Source organism: Blastomyces gilchristii (genome assembly GCF_000003855.2).
Source record: "Blastomyces gilchristii SLH14081 genomic scaffold supercont1.30, whole genome shotgun sequence".
In the NCBI taxonomy this organism is placed as follows: domain Eukaryota; kingdom Fungi; phylum Ascomycota; class Eurotiomycetes; order Onygenales; family Ajellomycetaceae; genus Blastomyces; species Blastomyces gilchristii.
The window spans coordinates 295,691-314,105 of record NW_003101661.1 but is presented as its reverse complement, the minus strand read 5'-3'; the positions used below and the strand labels follow the sequence as shown (position 1 = coordinate 314,105).

The following is an 18,415-nucleotide window of genomic DNA, read 5'->3' as shown; positions in this document are numbered from 1 at the left end:
CATTGAGATAATCGCAAGCTATTTTGGCTGCTGGGATTCCCAAGCTAGCATGGTGGCCAGCACGCACTAAAACTGGCTGCTCCTTGGAAACGGCATCGATGATTGTGGTTGGGTATTTGCTGGAACCTTGCAGAGGGATTTTCTGTCAAGACAAAGAATGATTTGCTGCAAATTAAGCGCCGAGATAGAAGTCGGCGTTTTCCCCATGTTGCGTGTAGCCAGTCAACGCAAGTCGCCAGCACGAAAGGCTGCCGGTATGGTATCTTAGTTCATGATCTTGCTGCACGACAGGCATGATCCGTCACACTAGTCCCTTTTGCACTCACACGGTCACACCTCACATTGTTTTCACTGCGGGCCGATGATGGGCCGTGGGCATTGGAGGAAGAAATGTACGCACCCGCCTGCAAAATGCCATCTCCTCTGGGGCATGGAGAGGCGATCGGGGTTGGCCTGATTTAGGCTGAGGTGTGGAATGTTTGTGATAGACCAACTAAATACATCTTTTTGGCTGCTAGCATCTTGTTGAATTCCACATAGCCCTCTTCCGGCGCGCGAGACGTCTTGTAAAACAAATGAACAGGGAGGTTCAGTATCCAAGACGATGAAATACCGCGCGGCAAAAACCCTATCATCTCACCAGGCCCAACTAATGCAGAGTTGTTGCTCTTGGACTAATTTGCCTTGCTACTTGATTTTCATGAAGAGATGAGGAGATACCCCAGCTGCAGCCTCGCCTGAGGGTGTGCGAGTCTTCCACAGCTGATTTACTGTATTGCCAGTTGTAGAACAAGGCGGCGGATCTGGTGATGCGTGTGTTCCCTCGACTCCTAGTCCACTACTACCATTTCTTCTACCTATGCAACATCAAGCGACGGAGGTATAGCGTATGTGTTTGGATCTCTGCTGCCAGGATGTGAGTGGATCCAAACAATGAACTCTCGATCCAAATTGCTCTGTTGGGTCGAGGGCAGGGGCTATATATGGATAGATTGAGAGTTAACTACAGCTTCAGCGCAGCCTGAGCCGGTTGGGACTGCGGAGCCGCATGGCATGGCAAGACATGATTTTTACAGTGTAACTTTTTATATATTTCTACGCAGGTACAGGTACAGACTGTACATGTACATGTACAGTACATACATTCTCTGAGGGAATGTCTAAACTACCTAGGTACTGTACATTACATACATACATGGCCGTGCTTGCCTGGCGCTGTTGCGTGGACAAGAAACATGGATGATGCCTGCCGCAAGAGTTTTCGAGATGTATTGAACAGCAGAAAAACTTCTGCTTGTTGATTTCTTTGCCCACGCCCGATCCATCCATGGATGCTGCATCCCAAGTGTGATGAAGCAATTCCCCCTAGTCTGCTACCCAAGCAGAGGAGGAGAGCAAGATACGTTCGCTATTTGATAATCCGTATACTCCTTATTTACCCATCAACACTCTTTTGATTGATATATTTTTTCTTTTGCAAGTGCCCCATTGACCTCCTTCGCATCATGGGGAATAAAGTCTCAGCAGTCACTGGTGTCCGCTCCCCCAATTTCTTCGAACCAGGGAACGCGGTAAACGAGGTCTGGGTTGGGGATTTGGAGGTGGTATCGCGGCTCCCTTTTGGCGATTCAGATATGGCACAAGCTGGTTGGCCCAAAAACGACTACCCAAAAATTCCATGGCGTCCTTTTATTATCCCCCTCCGTGCTACAGTCTCTGCCGCGGTGAAATCGAGATCGTTATTCTCGATTGCCGATCCCGCCTCGGACTGGAGTGCGTCCTTGCGCGACTCTGCGGCCACCAAACTGGTCCTGATATGTTGGGTTACGATGCAAATTCTTGCCATTCCTGTCCTTATGGTACCGATTGCTCTCCATCTTGTGCCGCGGAATCACTTCACAGCCTATGGTGACGATGAAAATGAAGTGCAAGATCCGTCTATTCCGTCCAATGATGACGCCGGATCGCCAGACAACTCTCCACGAAGAAAGCAAGATGCAGCATTTGCCCGTGCTTTATTGGGTTCTGTATTCCATGTAACAGGCGTACTTCTGGTTTACGGAGTTCACGATGGCCCTGTTTTGAGTTCTATATTGCCCCCGAAACCCTCGCTTGAAAGCACGGATTCTGGTATTTCTAGTCCCCAAGATTTTGCCAGACTAGACGCGGCCACCGTATATGCAGCAATGTCAATGGCTTTGTGTTTAAATTCCGCTTACTCTGTCATACGCCTATGGTGGGGTTGTTATAAGTTCCGACGGGATCATGAGAACGAAGTGAGAGAGCATAATGAGAAGGACGCTGCAATGATTTCCGCACCGCCGCCATATGCTGATGGGGATGACGATGATGAGGATGTGGTAATCGTGCTCGTGTAAAGCATGTTCAAGATATCAATTATCAATTATCCCCCACCCTAAGTCCACTCGCTCGGCTCTGTCGTTTCTTACGTGCTTGACATCTGTTTCTCCTTTTCGTACGTTTGGCGTGTGCCTAGCAGAGCATAAGGCTATGATTTTGACGCCTGCTTATTCCTTAGGCTTGACACCCATTGGCAGTTCGGAGCAGCAGACTAGATCCCATATTCTCTCACCTACGCGCTAGGGTATCCCAACCTGCGGTTTTTTGGGACCGATAAATATCGCGGAATTTGCGTTGCCTTTGCAATACTCTGTCTTGAAAGGAGTGCCGGGCACAACAGAAATGATCATTATGACTTTTGCCGCCTTTCCCTGCCTTCTTCGATCAAAGCACACAGTTCCTTTACCCTTAACCTCCCAACACACCTTTTGCCAACATCAAATGGTCATCGAATGGTCAAATTCATACAAACACGACCATCGCTCATGAGATTCATTTCAAAGACACCCTGGAACGCACATACCACCCCCTGTAAGGCACAGTGTCCTAAATCAAATGTACAATGACCTAAGAAATTGCTGCTCCAATTACCTGTTCTAGAGTGCATAGAATCCATGTGAGTTTAGCCGGTCGCAGTATCATTCCGGTTCCATAGATCTCGCCAGAATTGTTTAAATCCATACCGCTTGGACGGATTCTCCTCATGAAGCCGCACGTTTTGCGTCAGAGATAGACTTTTAAGTAAACCGGACTCATGGAGCCCTGGTGGAATACTACGAGTCGAATTGCGTAACTTCTCTGTTGCTCTCCGTTGCAGTTCGCCTGGTAGAGACGGCGCCACGTCCGCGTAGCAGGAGAGCAATTCACGCTCGAGTTTCAGGTAGGGTTTCTGAGCAACGGGGGGAGCCATAAGGTTGTAGGACCTTATTAGTGCATTGAGGTTTTTAACTGTCAGGGTTATGGTATGCCTGTTCGATTTTTAGGTAGTCGGCATCTCGCAGTGGTGGGACAGATGGGAGATGTTGAGATGCGGAGGAGTTGTTATGGGATTCGGGTGCTTTTGCATTGGTTTCTGCCGTATGCGACGTATTCTGTCCGTTATTGCCCAACCGTACTTCCGCAGCGGCATAACCCCGCGCTCGCTGAATCTGACTTTCCAGTGATCCACCCTGGCTTGCAATGAGCCGCACAGCGTGTCTCTTCCAATCACTACGCAACCGCCTCCGAAACCGATCAACCTCTTTCGCTACCTCCTGTTGCTTCTCAATCCATGGTGGGGTAACTTCCTGTTTCTGAATAATCTTATTCAGCAGGTATTCTGTCGTGTCGATATAGGGGCTGCTTGCGTTGTGATCACGTTCAGTGTTGATTCCCTTGCCGCGTTGGATATTCCGGAACTGGCCACGGGCGATTGCATCTTCGATGCGCTCGTTTGCCAGCGAGCTAAGTCCATGAGGTGTGATCGCGCGCGCGCCAGGCGTGAATCGCTCTTGTAGTTCTCTACGGATCGCTTCGCGCTCCCGTTCGGACATGTTGGGGTCCCGACTTAGGGCGTAGGTGGATGTGCGATCGCGAGCGGCGGCGAGGCGCTCGCTCGATGATATGGACTTTTTCACCGTTGGGAGCAGGTTCTTCGGACCGGGCTGCGGGGGCTTAAATGGGACTCGTATTGGCTTGCTTGCATCGTGTAGCATCCGGAGTGAGGCGTCGTGGATGGATTCGGTCCCTGTCCACGGAGCCGCTGCAGCGATATCTTGGGTTCCTCTGCCGGCACTGGCCTGTGACGGTTATTCTATTGTTACAATATAATATGAGCGGCAAAAATTGTACGGCGGTAAAAGTTCCAAACAGGCTTGAACCTGTAGTAAGTATAAATGTTTCATACCGGCATATTGACAAGAGAGAACGCAGCAGCATTCTCATTTCGAAAAGTACTCTCTGCAATCCTCTCCTCTAGCTTCTTTTTCAACTCTTCGGAGAAGCCTGCCTCTTGCATGTTTTTGCGGGAGGATCTCCCGCCTTCTAACATCGATTCGTCCGCCATTAAGGATAGCATTCTTGACATTGCGCCCTCCTCTGCACTGGATATCCCATCTCGTTTCTCTTGGCCACTCTCTCTTGATTGAGTTTGTTCATGTTGCGAAACACCTCTTAGCCCAGCAGAGAATGCCCTTGTTCGGATAATGCGTTCATGGCGAGAACCTGGCCGTAGACGTTGTGCGCGAAGGCATGGGGCACAGTAATGAAAAACGAACAGTTGCTGACATCTCATCATTTCCCTCTACCGTTGCTAGACAGTAGATAATAGCATGCAAGTATTTAAGTACTAATGAACTTTCAAGCAGATACTCCGTAGTCCGTATCGACGCAGGAAGCAGAAAACTTGACCTCGCTAAGTGCGCCACTTGACCTCGTTATGTAAGCTGACCTCGCAAATGTGGCCCATGCCACTACCTGACCTCGCTCAATACATCTTTTCTTATAATTTGAAACCACTCTTTCTTTCTTAATTATTTATCATCAATTCTACAATCAATTCAAAATCAATTTAAAATCAATTTAATACTGAAATTATTCTTGAATTTAATAATAAAGTAAGTATTTATATAATTTACACTGAATTAATTATCAACTGATTTTCAATCAATTGTTAATTACTTAAATATACAGATTGAATTTATTTTATTACTATAATTAATTAATAATTAATTCAGAATCAATTTAAAATCAATTCAAAATCAATTCAAAATCAATTTAATACTGAAATTATTCTTGAATTTAATAATAACACTGAATTAATTATTAACTGATTTTCAATCAATTGTTAATTACTTAAATATACAGATTGAATTTATTTTATTACTATAATTAATTAACAATTAATTCAGAATCAATTCAAAATCAATTCAAAATTAATTTAATACTGAAATTATTCTTGAATTTAATAATAGTACTGAATTAATTATCAACTGATTTTCAATCAATTATTAATTACTTAAATATATAGATTAAATTTATTTTTATTACTATAATTAATTCAGAATCAATTCAGAATCAATTTAAAATCAATTTAAAATTAATTATTAAATATTTTTATCTTAATATATTTTAAAATTCTGTAAAACATCTTTTTATATTCTATATGAATTTATCTGTTTATTTATGTAATGTGATGAAATCAAAGCGGTGACTAGTCAGCAGTGTTATATAAAGATAGTTATTTAAGAAGCTGTATAAGTGAGCTTGACTATCTTACTTAAATAGTGAGCTTGTAGACTACAGAGTTATTGCAGAGATATCACAGATATAATACTTAGTATACTAAGAATATTATATGAAACACATAGTAACTCTTGTATATATTTCAGTAGAAGAAAAAACAAATCACTGACATCTTTTATAAGAAGTCAGTATCTAGTTATTCTATATAGATAATGAGCAGATACCTTCTCTTATTTTATAAGTGAGAATAGCTGAAGTGATATCTTAGTGATATCTTACTGCTAAGAAAAAGTAATCTGCTGATCTTATATAAAAGTAAGATTCTTATATTTATCAATCAGATCTTTCTATAATATATCTGAATAATATTATAAAGTAGTTGAAAACTGATTCAGATAGTCTGCAGAATAAATGAAATTATTTATATAAAAGTAATAAGCTGTGTGAAACTGTAACAGAGTCTTGATACAGTTAGAAGTGTGATAATACTCTTCTCTTTAAAAGTATAGTTTCTATATTCTCAAGATTTACTGAATTAGAAATTATCTTTGTTGTATAGCAACAGTTATCAATCAATTGACAGTGTATATACTGTATATAATATAAAGAAATAGATGAGTTTTTCTGCTGACTGTGTAGATCTTTCTTTATTCATCTTTATTCAAATTAAACATGTAATAAGTGAGTTTCTTATATATTAATTTAAAATGAGAAAAATATAGTTAATAAGTGACTTACAGATCTCTTATTATATTTTATTCTATATATAAAATTCTCTGTAAAAGTGATATATTTTAGAGATAAAGTTAACAGTAGTAATAGAATTTTTTTAAAAAGATTTTCTCTCTCTATGAAATATTTTTCTTCTCTCTCTTAATTATAATAGTGAGTGTATGAGAGTATCATTCTTGAAGAATAATAAAGAACTTATTCTGATGTTTTCTAGTGAGTAAATATCTTTATAGTGCAGCTATAATCTCTGTGACTGTTAAGAAAGTCAGGTTGAAGATAAAGACAGTGACATCAATGAGCTGTGAGAGTATTACTTTTATTATCACATCTTCTTCTTCTTCTACATCTCTTACAGCTGTGATGAAAGTTACTATATCTTGCAGTGAAGTGTTATCTCTTCTACTGACTGATGTGTCTGTGTCTGATCTGTTCTCTGCTCTCTTCACTGCTATTGTGACACTGCTCTTCTTCTCAGTTAATACAGTGATATATGACTCTGTATAATCATTCAGAGAGAAATCTGAAAAGAGCTTGATTTTAGAAACAGTAACTCTGAGAAGCTTAATCTGTAGTTCCTCTTCTGTGATATGTCTGAGTCCTGCTCAGAATACTACTGAGTTAAGTCTGCAGAGTTCTGCAGTTTCTTTATCTTCTCTCTGTAAGAAGGCTCTGATATAATCTCTGATCAGTACTGCTACTTGTCTGCACTGTATTAAGCAGCTGAAGAAAGAGAGGATTTTATATACCTGTTTCTTCTCTCACTCTCATTGTTTCTATTATATCTGTAATAATAACTTCTATCTCTCTGTAAGTATTATCTCACAGAAAGATATCATGTTAACTCTGATAAGAAGTCTAGATACTCAAGCAGTACAGAGTGAGAGTCTTGAAGCTTTAAGTATTAACAGATTCTGTCAAGACTGAGAAGGTCTTTCTTACTCATCTGTAAAAAGAGATAAAAGTATGAGTCTCTGAGATGAAAAAACATCTCAGAATAACTAATCTTAAGAAGAGATTAATCAGTATCATTATTAAAAGTACTGCAGAGATCAATCACTGATTGAAGAGAATCTCACTTCAGTTGAAATAGATAACTGAGATACTTTATAAGTTAATAAGTTGATACTTTCAGTATCTTTTATACTCTTCTGCAGCATGCTTCTCTGCAGTGTCACAGTGCTAACTTCTTAATAGATAAAGATATCAGTATCAGAGACTTCAACAGTGAAGAATGAGTTTGATAAGAGTATAATTATTAATGAGTAGACTCTGAGATTTCTTCTTTTTACTTTTTCAGCAGGCTGCAGCCTCACTAGAATAGTAGCAGCTTATAAGTTAATAATATTAATCTTTTTTATTGATTTCAAATATTTCTTTTCTCTAATTACTTCAGGAATTTTATACTTATATAGTCTTATTAAACTTCTAAAAAACTCTTTAAGAGAAAATAGAAGAAGAGTACTACAGAGTCTATAAGACACTAGCTCATCACTGTGAGATTATCTCTAAAAAACTCTTTAAGAAAAATGAGAAGTCTTAAGCAGCATTTCTTACTCAATGTCTCTGATATATAATAAGACAGTCTCTACTAGTTATCTCATAGCTTGTAATCTCTTTCTCAGCATTGTTCAAATACTCAAGCAGTTCTTATGAATTCTCTAATAATGAATATTCTTCTTATTTCACAAGATATTGAAACTTATTATAATATATTCACTTATTCAATATTTTCTTTATAAGATATTCAGTATCACTCTTAATATTGATATTATTCAGCTGAGATGACTTCATTTCAGAGTATTACTTATAAAGCTTTAAATAGAAAATATGAAAAATAGAATGAATTGATTTCAATTCTGTGAGTAATTTCAACTTATATATCTGCTTACTTATCACTCTTATTACTAAGAAAGATTCTAGTCATTACTCACTGAGCTTCTTATATAATCTTATTATCTTGATATTCTTTGCTGAAAGTAGTACTTAATTCTCTATTAAGAACTTTATCAGAAGATGTTTTCAATTATAGTATTTTATCTATTACTTCTAAGTATAATGAATGCTTTTCACTGTCTTCTTATGAATTTTATTTAAAAGTTTCAATCTTGCTTTTACTTCTAATACTGAGAAATACTCTATTCTCTATATCTATTTAATATTCTGACTGTCTATTCTCTTCTTCAGAATATTATTCATGATGTCACTGAGTAATAAAGAATTATATTCATAATAAGTATAGAAGAGAGATATCTTTAAGATTGTATTCTTTATATTATTATATATAAATTCAGTAGTTAGAAGATGTTTAAGTCAATCATTCTAATAATATAAATAGAATGCTTGAAGATGCTGTTCTAGTGTCTGATTCTGATATTCAGTCTGACTATCAGTCTGCAGATGAAATGCAGTACTGAGAAGACATCTTATTATAAGATAATAGTAAAAAGTCAATCAGTATTTACTAATGAAGAGGAATTCTCAATCTGTTATTAATAATTTCAGAGCACTGTGATTATAAATAATAGTATCTAAAAATAGATCAGTTAATTTAGAGACTTTAATCTTTTTATAAGTAGAGATATATCTGATCATCTTTATAAAGTAGTTAATAATAACTAAAATTAAGTTATATTCTTTAACTCTTATTAACTTCAGCAGATTAACTATGAAATTTATTAATAGATTCTATCATAAGTTCTTTGAAACAGACAGTGATATTAACTTACTGTATTACTTATACTGCAGAATCTTTATTCTTTGATAGATATTGTAAGTTTCAATATACTCTTTAACATCTGTTCAGAGCTTATCTTAAATATATTTATATTTTAAAAGCTTCTCAGTCTTCTCTAATCTGAAGTACTCTGTATAAAAATTATTATAATAAATTCTTAATAACTTCTGATACATTACTCTGCTATAAGAAATGAAGACTGAACTATTCAGCAGTAGAAGTTTATATTCTTCTAGTTATCAGTGACTTGATTTCTTAGCAGTACTATCTCACTCAGAGTCTGTCTCTTTTAAGTTCAAATCAGATTCTTTCTTCTTCAACTTCTGAATTTAAGCTGTAGTAAAGACATCTCTCTTCTATAACTTATCAATGAATTTTAAAAGTAGTCAGATTGAAAGATTGTAGATTATTTCATTCTTTATTTATTTAATAATTGTAAGATATAATATAAGAAGCTCATGATCTTCAGTGTCAGTTCTCTGTGAGAATCTGAATTTTCTTTCATCTTCTATACTGAGTTGTGCAGCTGTCTCTTCAGTGCTGTTTCTGAGCTTCAGAGAACTCTAACTCTCTGCAGCCAGCTTCTTCTGCAGTGATAGCAGAGATTCTTTTATAGAATTCTTCTTCATATCAATGATATTATAATTAGACTGTTTAGACACTATATTAGTAAGATTAAGCTGACCTGAACAGTATCAGATATAGAAATCATACTTTAAAAGCAGCTCTGCTCATCTGACTTGACATTCTGTCAAGCTCTTTGTTATTAAGAAGTAATGCAGATTTGCATGATCAGTGAGAACTTACACTGAGTACTTACTACTCTGAAGATAATATTATCAGATCTTAAAGAATTTAACAATTATTAACATCTTCTAATCATGAATATTATATCTTCTCTGCATGAGTGATAACTTCTTGAAGAAGAAGATCACTGATCTTCATTTACAGTGTCTTATAGACTCTATAAAAAAGTCTTCTCTTATAGATAATTCATTATCTATTTCTTCAGAGATGATTATCTTCTAATTCTTTCAATATTGAAAAGTCTTCAGTGTCAACTGTGAAAAGATTTTACAGACTTCATTTCTGAATGCATCAGTCTCACACTGACTGAATAAGTCAGAATTAAAGTGATTCAGCATTATAACATCTATAAAAGCTTGTTTCAATTCTGTAAATACCTGCATGATATCTTGAATGAGAATAAACAGTTCTATTTTTCTGTCTTTCACACTTTTCTTTAACAGATCTGTAAGAGAAGCAGTAATCTGTGAATATATATAGATGAATTATCTGTAGAAATTTACAAATTCTAGAAACATCTGTATCTCACAGTATATCTGCAGTGTCAGTCAGTTCTCAATAGCAGAGATCTAACTTCTGTTCATTGAAATGTTATTCATCTCAATAATATAATCTAAGAAATCAATCTTCTGTATATAGAATAAGCATTTTTCAGTATTTATATAGAGTTAATACTGTCTCAAGCAACTCAATACTTCTTAAACATGAGTATCATATTCTTTCTCTGATTTTAAAAAGATTAGAATATCATTCAGATATACTATATAGAAGATGTTGACAAGGCTCTGCAGTATCTTATTTATATAAATCTGAAAGATGACTGAAGTATTACAAAGATTAAAAGATAAAACATAATATTCAAAATTATCATACTTGATATAAAAAGCTGTTTTTCAAATATCATCTTTATTAACTCTGATTCTATGATAGATATTCTGTATATCAATCTTTGAGAATATCTTTGCTTCAGATAACTGATTGATCATCTCATTAATCAATGATAATGAATAGTAATTCTTAACTATTATCTTATTAAGATCTCTGTAGTCTACACATAGATGTAGCCTATCATTCTTCTTGAATACAAAGAGTATAGACATCTCTGTCAAACTCTTTGATAAATATATTCAGTTCTTTGATTGTACTTCTTCAAGATATTTATACAGAACATTCAATTTCTTTACAGACAGATTGTAAAGAGACTTATACAGCATTATTACATTATTTTCAAGATAAATCTTATATTATATCTTGATATCAGGAAACTTCACTGCTTCTCTTTCTGAAAAGACATTCTTAAAATCTGTAAAGAGACATTATACATATTCATCTTTAATAATGAATACTGCTATTAAGCTTGTAGTGAGAGTAATAACTTCTTTATCTATTCTCAAGTCTCAATCATCTGTTATACAGTATATTAACTTAATCTTTTTCTCAAGATTCTTCTGATGAAACTCTTCAGATTTCTCTATCACTGTCTCTTTATTAGTAAGACAGTACTGTCATATCTGAGTGACTCAGTCAATGAGAGAATTGTTTTCTCTTAATTATAAGAGATTTAGAATAATGTTCTTATCTATAATATTAACTATATGAAGAAGCAGACTACTCTTCTTAAAGATTTCTTCTAAATCTATGATTACATACTTCACTTGAATTATATTAAAACAGTGATATTTTATTTCATTAGTAAATTTTATATAATCTGACAGATCTATCTTCTTTCAACTCTTTATCAAAGAAAAGAAATAGAATATGAAGTTAGTATTCACTCTGAAGTTAAGTAGATATCTTACTAATATCTCTTCATTCAGAGTATATATTATGATTATAATATGAACTTAAAGATATAAGAATTATTAATTCTTCATTTCTTTCTCTTCATTATCTTCTATAAATACATTTGTCAGAAGAGAAGTTAACTTTGAGAAGATATCTTCTCAGTTTCTTCTCTTCTTTAACTTCTTATAATTACTGATATAGTGTTTATCAGCTCTGCAGTTGAAACAGAGATTTTTATCAAATCTTTTTTAACATTTCTTTATAGTGAGTGAAGAATCAGAATACTTGAAATTCTTCTTTACTTTCTCTACACTGAAGCTGTCACAGCACTGTTTAGATTCTATCATTGATTACTTAGAAGAGATCTTATTAATCTTTTTCTTAAAGAATTAATTATTTAAATCAATTTGAGAAGCCAGGTTGACAAGCTTAGTATAATTAATTAATAAACTCTGATATTATAATATCATTGTTCACATCTTATGAGTTAGCTTTGTAAGATAAAGCTATGTTTTTAATTGATTCAAATCATCAGTCAATTTCTCTTAATATTCTTCAAATCTTATATTGAAATCAGAAGAATTCTTATTATCTTATTAATATAATAAGTTAAATCACTGTATCACTGTGAAGCTGCAGTTATAGTGATCTTTAATTTAATTCAGTAGAAAGTTCTTGAATTCTTCTCAAGTTATAATAGTATTAATACACTCAAGCTCTCTCTTCTTAATAGCTCAAGTAGTTGCAGAGATGTCTTCAAAGAGATTAGCAGTGTATATTACTCATATCTTATAAGTATTATACTGACTTAGATTAAGGTGAAATTTCTGTTCAAGAGTACAGATAAAGCTGTGAAATTCAGATAAGATATTTCTCTTATATCTCAGTAAATCTCTAATCTTAATCTCTCTATCTTTATAATAGATGTAGGTGTGTAGAGGCTGCAGCAGTGATAGAGTGATTGAAGAGCTTATATTAAAATATACAGCAGATTCAGAAATCTCAGATTTCTGTCAGAGTAGAGATGTACACACTCTAGAGAATGATATAGTGTTTCCTCTAGAGAGTGAAATTAAGTCAGTCTCAGTGTGAATATATGAGGTCATATCAGTCTGTTAGAGCTTGACTGATTTAAATATATAATCAGATACAGTGATTTAAATTGTAATATAATGAAACTGAAGCAGTGACTAGTCAGTGATATTATATAAAGATAGTTATTTAGAAAGCTGTATGAGTGAGCTTGACTATCTTACTTGAATAGCAAGCTTATAGACTACAGAGTTATTGCAGGAATATCACAGATATAATACTTAGTATACTAAGAATATTGTATGAAACACACAGTAACTCTTATATATATTTCAATAGAAGAAAAAATGAATCACTGACTTCTTTTATAAGAAGTCATCATCTAGCTATTCTATATAGACAATGAACAGATATCTTCTCTCATTTCATGAGTGAGAATAGCTGAAGTAATACCTCAGCAGCATCTTACTATCAAGGAAAAGTAATCTGCTAATCTCATATAGAAGCGGGATTCTCATATTCATCAATCAGATCTTTCTATGATATATCTGAATGATGTCATAGAGCGGTTGGAAACCGGTTCAGACAGCCTGCGGGATAAATGAAATCATCTGCATGGAAGTGATGAGCTGTGTGAAACCGCAACGGGGCCTTGACGCGGCCGGGAGCGTGACAATTTAATTAATTATGAATCAGCTATACATACTTTAATTAATTAATAAGCTGAATGAATAAGTGAATTAAAAGATTGAAAGTCAATTACTAACTGATTATTACTGTATTGTGTGAGGTCAGAGTCATGATTATATAATGAGATCAAGTGACGCACTTAGTGAGGTCAAGTTTTCTGTATACACTGTATAGACGCAGGTGTTGCGGTGATGTCTTGTCTTGAAAAATAATATTATTATATTATATGTATAATCTATCTACGCGAGTTACACTAAATGAATAGATTGGGGTGGCACGTGACTAGAGTAGGTATAGTAATCATCAACACTCTTTCTTGCTATACTGTGATCTATAAGCTGTTATCTGAGATCTTTCTTATTCTCAAATCTTTCAAAAACACAATAATAATTAATTATATCAATCAGACCCTGATTTTCTCATTAGAAAAAGCATTTATATGACAATAACTGTAAAAATTAAGAAATATATATAAAATTCATTAATTCACTGTATTATTATTATCATTTAATAATTTCTTCTTCTTAATTTTCTGAATGCTAATTCTTTTGATAAAATCTTCAAATGCAGACTTTGTCAGTGACTTGATAAGACTGTCAGCTATATTCACTATAGAATTAACATATTTTATCATGATTTCTTCTTTTTTAATTAAATTATAAAGAATATAATATCTAATCTTGATATGATATAATCTTCATATTAAGAATTTCTTCTTTACTAGATCAATTGCTCTCTTATTATCAACTCATAGATGTGGCCCCGGTGGCCGAATGATTAATGCGGCCACCCGGTAGCGCCTTGGCGTGGGAAATCAAGGCATGTGAGTTCGAAACCCGCAGGGGATACATTAAATCCAGAACTCAAGCACCTCAGGTTTCTAATAAATACAGAGGTGTACAAATCACTTCAATAAATTGCTCTATGTTCCTGAGCTGAGAAGTTATTATCACATGTATCTAATTGTCACTTCTTTGTATTTCCTATGTTCTTGTTATCTTGATGTGATCTCAACATCTGTATTTCCTTCTGTATAACTAACACTTAGCCTGTATTTAACATCACGCAAGGACTCATCATAAGCTCCGCTTGTATATGAGTATAATGAAAGAATAATAATAATAATAATAACTTATAAATGTAAGTATATTTTCACTTTTTTATTATTTATTAATTCAGTGTTATATAATATATTATTCAATCAGATTATCTCATAAGCTATCTTACTAGCTGTAATATACTCAGCTTCTATAATTAATTTAATAATAGATATCTGTCTCTGTAACTGTTATAAAATTGATGATCTGTTAATTAATATAATATAGCTGATAGTTGATTTATATTAAGAATTCATTCTCACTCAGTCTGAATTACAGTATATTACAGAACTCAGATTCTTATCACTGATCTTCTTTCTATATAATATGCTATGATTTTTTATCTTTTTAACATAATATAGAACATGCTTCAACACTGCTCAACATGCTTTATATAAATATAAGTTAAAATATGAGAGATAGTTGACTGTGAATACTAGATCTGACTGACTGCTTGAGATTAAATACTATAATAATTTCAATTCTTGATAATATCTTATAGCTGTAAAGTTATTATTCAATTCATCATTCTTATCAGATGAGAATTTCAGTTATATATCAGTTATTATCAGAGTATCAGCTGAATTTATCTTATTTATACTGAAATCTTTAAGAATCTTCTTAATATAACAGCTCTGTGTAACTGCTAGATTATTATTTCTCTAGTATTTAATCTTTATTTCAAGATATAACTTGATTTCTTTGATATTCTTTGTCTCAAATCTCTTTGTAATCTCTTTTAATACTCAGTCTAATTACTGTTCTTGAGATTCTATCATCTGACAATTATTGACATGCAATGTCAGATAGATCTTATAAATAGAGTGATATAGAAATCTACTGTTATAAGATAATATCTTGAATTTCAATGTAGTCAGATACTCTGTTGTAAGAAAATATTATATTCTTACAGCTTACTTCATTTCATATAAACTCTGATGAAGTAATCTTATCAAGCTCTCTCTGCTGTGCTTAATACCTGTGAGCAGTTGTATATAGATTATCTCATTCTGAGATAATATATCATTTAAAAATGTGAATATATAGTTAATCAATTTAATCTTTCATTTTTTAACAGTTAATATAGTGAATAGACTATATGATGTAGACTCTGATATCACTGCAGTATATAATCTTATATAATAAATACTCTGCTATTATAAGAATTCTCTAATCATTCAGTGAGCTCTAAAATGAATGATTTCTCTCTTATTATTAAACTTTCAATTATATACTTATTTATCTGTAAGAATATTCATTTCTGAGACCTTCTCAATGATAATATATATCTTCTTCTATTCAAATATCTTAATCTTCTTTTTCATTATCTTATATTAATAGTCTCAGTCTGAGCTTCTCTTAACTTCTATTAGCATAGTTAATCAGTCTGTCAGAATACTTAGAACAGAATTATTCTTATTAACAGAGTCTTTGAACTCTTCATTCATAATAAGCTGTGTCTTATTATCTAAAAGATAGATTGAATTAATTACACTCTCTAAGTTTTTATTAACAATTATCTTTAAAACATCTGACTTTTTCTTTATAAGTCTTCTTAGAAGACGCCCCGGTGGCCGAATGGTTAATGCGGCCACCCGGTAGCACCTTGGCGTGGGAAACCAAGGCGCGTGGGTTCGAAACCCGCAGGGGATACATTAAATCCGGAACTCAAGCACCTCAGGTTTCTAATAAATACAGAGGTGTACAAATCGCTCCAATGAATTGCTCTATGTTCCTGGGCTGGGAAGTTATTATCGCATGTATCTAATTGTCACTCCTTTGTATTTTCCTATGTTCTTGTTATCTTGGCGTGGTCTCAACACCTGTATTTCCTCCTGTATAACCAACACTTGACCTGTATTTAACATCACGCAAGGACTCATCATAAGCTCCGCTTGCATATGAGTATAATGGAAGAATAATAATAATAATAATAAAATTCTTAGAAGACAGTGTTATCATCTCTCTTTGACATTCAAAATATTCAATTCATTAGACAATTCATTGAATTCTCTTATTATATTTACAGATCTGTTTGCACTTATGTCAAGAGCTTCATTAAATATAATATCTTGTGCAATATCAAGATAGTATACAACAGAATCTCATATATAATATTAATGTAATTCTTGATATTCAATCAGCTATTATTTCTTACTATCAGTTCTATCTGTGAGCTTATTTAACACTTTCAAATTCTTCTTGTAGATCTTGCACTCTCATCTTCATATTCAATGAACAGAAGATTGTATCTCAGTTCAAGCTTTAAAAGATATAAGTGATATTTCTTTCTTACATTCAAATATCTTTGTTGATGTTGAGAATATATTAATTATTATAATTATGACTTATATTACTTCACTTCAAAGTTCTCTTTCTAATTCACTATTAAATAGTAGACTTCATATCTTTTCTATAACTATTCAATTCATGTGTTCTACTGAGTCATTTGATTGTGATGTATTAGATGTAGTCATTTTATATACTATTTCTTTGCCTTGATAGTAGGTCTTAAGTTCTTGACTTTTGAACTCTTCTTCATTATCTCAGTGTAGAGTTTTAACTTAATATTATGTAGTTATCTTAATATCTATAATGAAATTTATTAATCTTATAGTAGATTCTCTCTTTCTTATTATAAGAATTACTTATCTATAATAAGTTATATCATCTATTATACTTAATCAGTAGCTTACATTCTCTCTAGTGAGAGTGTCATTCTCATTAAAAAGTGTTTTTTCACTCTCTGCCAGATTAATAAAGAATCTTATTATCAGCTTAATAGCTTGTATCATAGATATGAAGAGTGAATGTGTTATTTTTATCTAAACACAGATCTTATAAAATGATAAAGCTCTGTCACTCTTTATTCTCATTTCTAGATGTGAATCTACTGTTATTTTTATAATATTCACAGAATTCAGATATTCTAGCTTTTAATATTATTACATCATTGTAAGTTTCATAATCTTTATATCATTTCTATTAGATAGTGTTAATATTATGTCATCTTTTATCTGTAATATATTCACAGATTTAAAATCATCATTGAGTATAGTAAATCAGATCAAGTCTCTGTATATAATCAGTCTTTTCATCTCATAGATATCATTCTCATTTAATCTTGCTGTAAATGAGAATATACAGTCAGAAGATATAATCAACATAGTATAATTATTCTCATATATCAACTGCTTATAGGTATAACTCTGATATATAAGCTTACTTATACTCATGAGATTCACTTCTAACTTCAGAATATAGTAAACATCATTTAATAGTATATCTATCTCTTTCACTGAAATCTTTATATCTTCTATAGCTGCAGCAAAGACTACTGTTCTATCTGTTATTTTCAACATCACTTTTACCTTCTAAGATTTTATCATGATAAGATCTCTGTGAAGTGTGATATAAACACCTGATTCAGAGTCTAGAATTCAGATATCTTCTTCTATCTAATCACTTATATAGATCTTTTCTTTGATATAAAATACTTACTTTATAACATTGTGAACAGAAGCAGTATCTGTATTTTTCACATTCTTATCTTTATTCTTATTTCTATTGATATTAAAGTTTGAAGAATGTTTCTCAGAGTATTTCTTTCAATAGTGAGTCTGAATATAACCAATCTTTTGACAATGATAGCAGGTTCTTACATCATTATCTCTACATTCAGATTTGAATTCAGTGTTCTTATTCTTGTCATTTTCTTTGTTCTTGTCTTTGTCTTTGTTCTTGTCTTTCTTATTCTTGTCTTAGGCATTATTCATGAGATTTTTTGTGAATTCAGTACTACTATTTTTCATAGTAGAAAGATGTAAAAGTATGTTATAGTATAATCTCATAAAGTCTTCTTCTAAAGATCTTGAATTGTTCTTATCAATTTAGTTCATTCTATTCTTTATAAAGAATGCTCAATCTCTATTAACTTCTATTAGTAATCTATTAA

The 18,415-nt window shown here is 33.2% G+C and overlaps 3 protein-coding genes and 1 pseudogene across 4 annotated transcripts; 2 read left to right on the top strand and 2 right to left on the bottom strand.

The window, feature by feature from the left end:
- The first annotated feature begins 139 nt into the window (after positions 1 to 139).
- On the top strand, positions 140 to 4,228 carry BDBG_08866 (uncharacterized protein). The gene has a single exon (XM_031723764.1). The coding sequence runs from the start codon at positions 1,506 to 1,508 to the stop codon at positions 2,376 to 2,378; it is 873 nt and encodes a 290-aa protein (XP_031581072.1). The 5' UTR covers positions 140 to 1,505; the 3' UTR covers positions 2,379 to 4,228.
- On the bottom strand, positions 2,984 to 3,271 carry BDBG_17892 (uncharacterized protein; the record flags this gene model as incomplete). The annotated part of the gene is made up of 1 exon (XM_031725516.1): positions 2,984 to 3,271. The coding sequence occupies one exon, from the start codon at positions 3,269 to 3,271 to the stop codon at positions 2,984 to 2,986; it is 288 nt and encodes a 95-aa protein (XP_031581071.1).
- Positions 3,306 to 4,636, bottom strand: BDBG_17891 (uncharacterized protein; the record flags this gene model as incomplete). Its single annotated transcript, XM_031725515.1, has 2 exons — positions 3,306 to 4,139; positions 4,247 to 4,636. 2 exons carry the CDS (start codon positions 4,634 to 4,636, stop codon positions 3,306 to 3,308), a joined length of 1,224 nt encoding a protein of 407 aa, XP_031581070.1.
- An 11,388-nt stretch (positions 4,637 to 16,024) lies between these two features.
- BDBG_17890 lies at positions 16,025 to 16,113 on the top strand (annotated as a pseudogene). The gene has a single exon. The product of its transcript is annotated as a tRNA-OTHER (tRNA).
- The last annotated feature ends 2,302 nt before the right edge of the window (positions 16,114 to 18,415 follow it).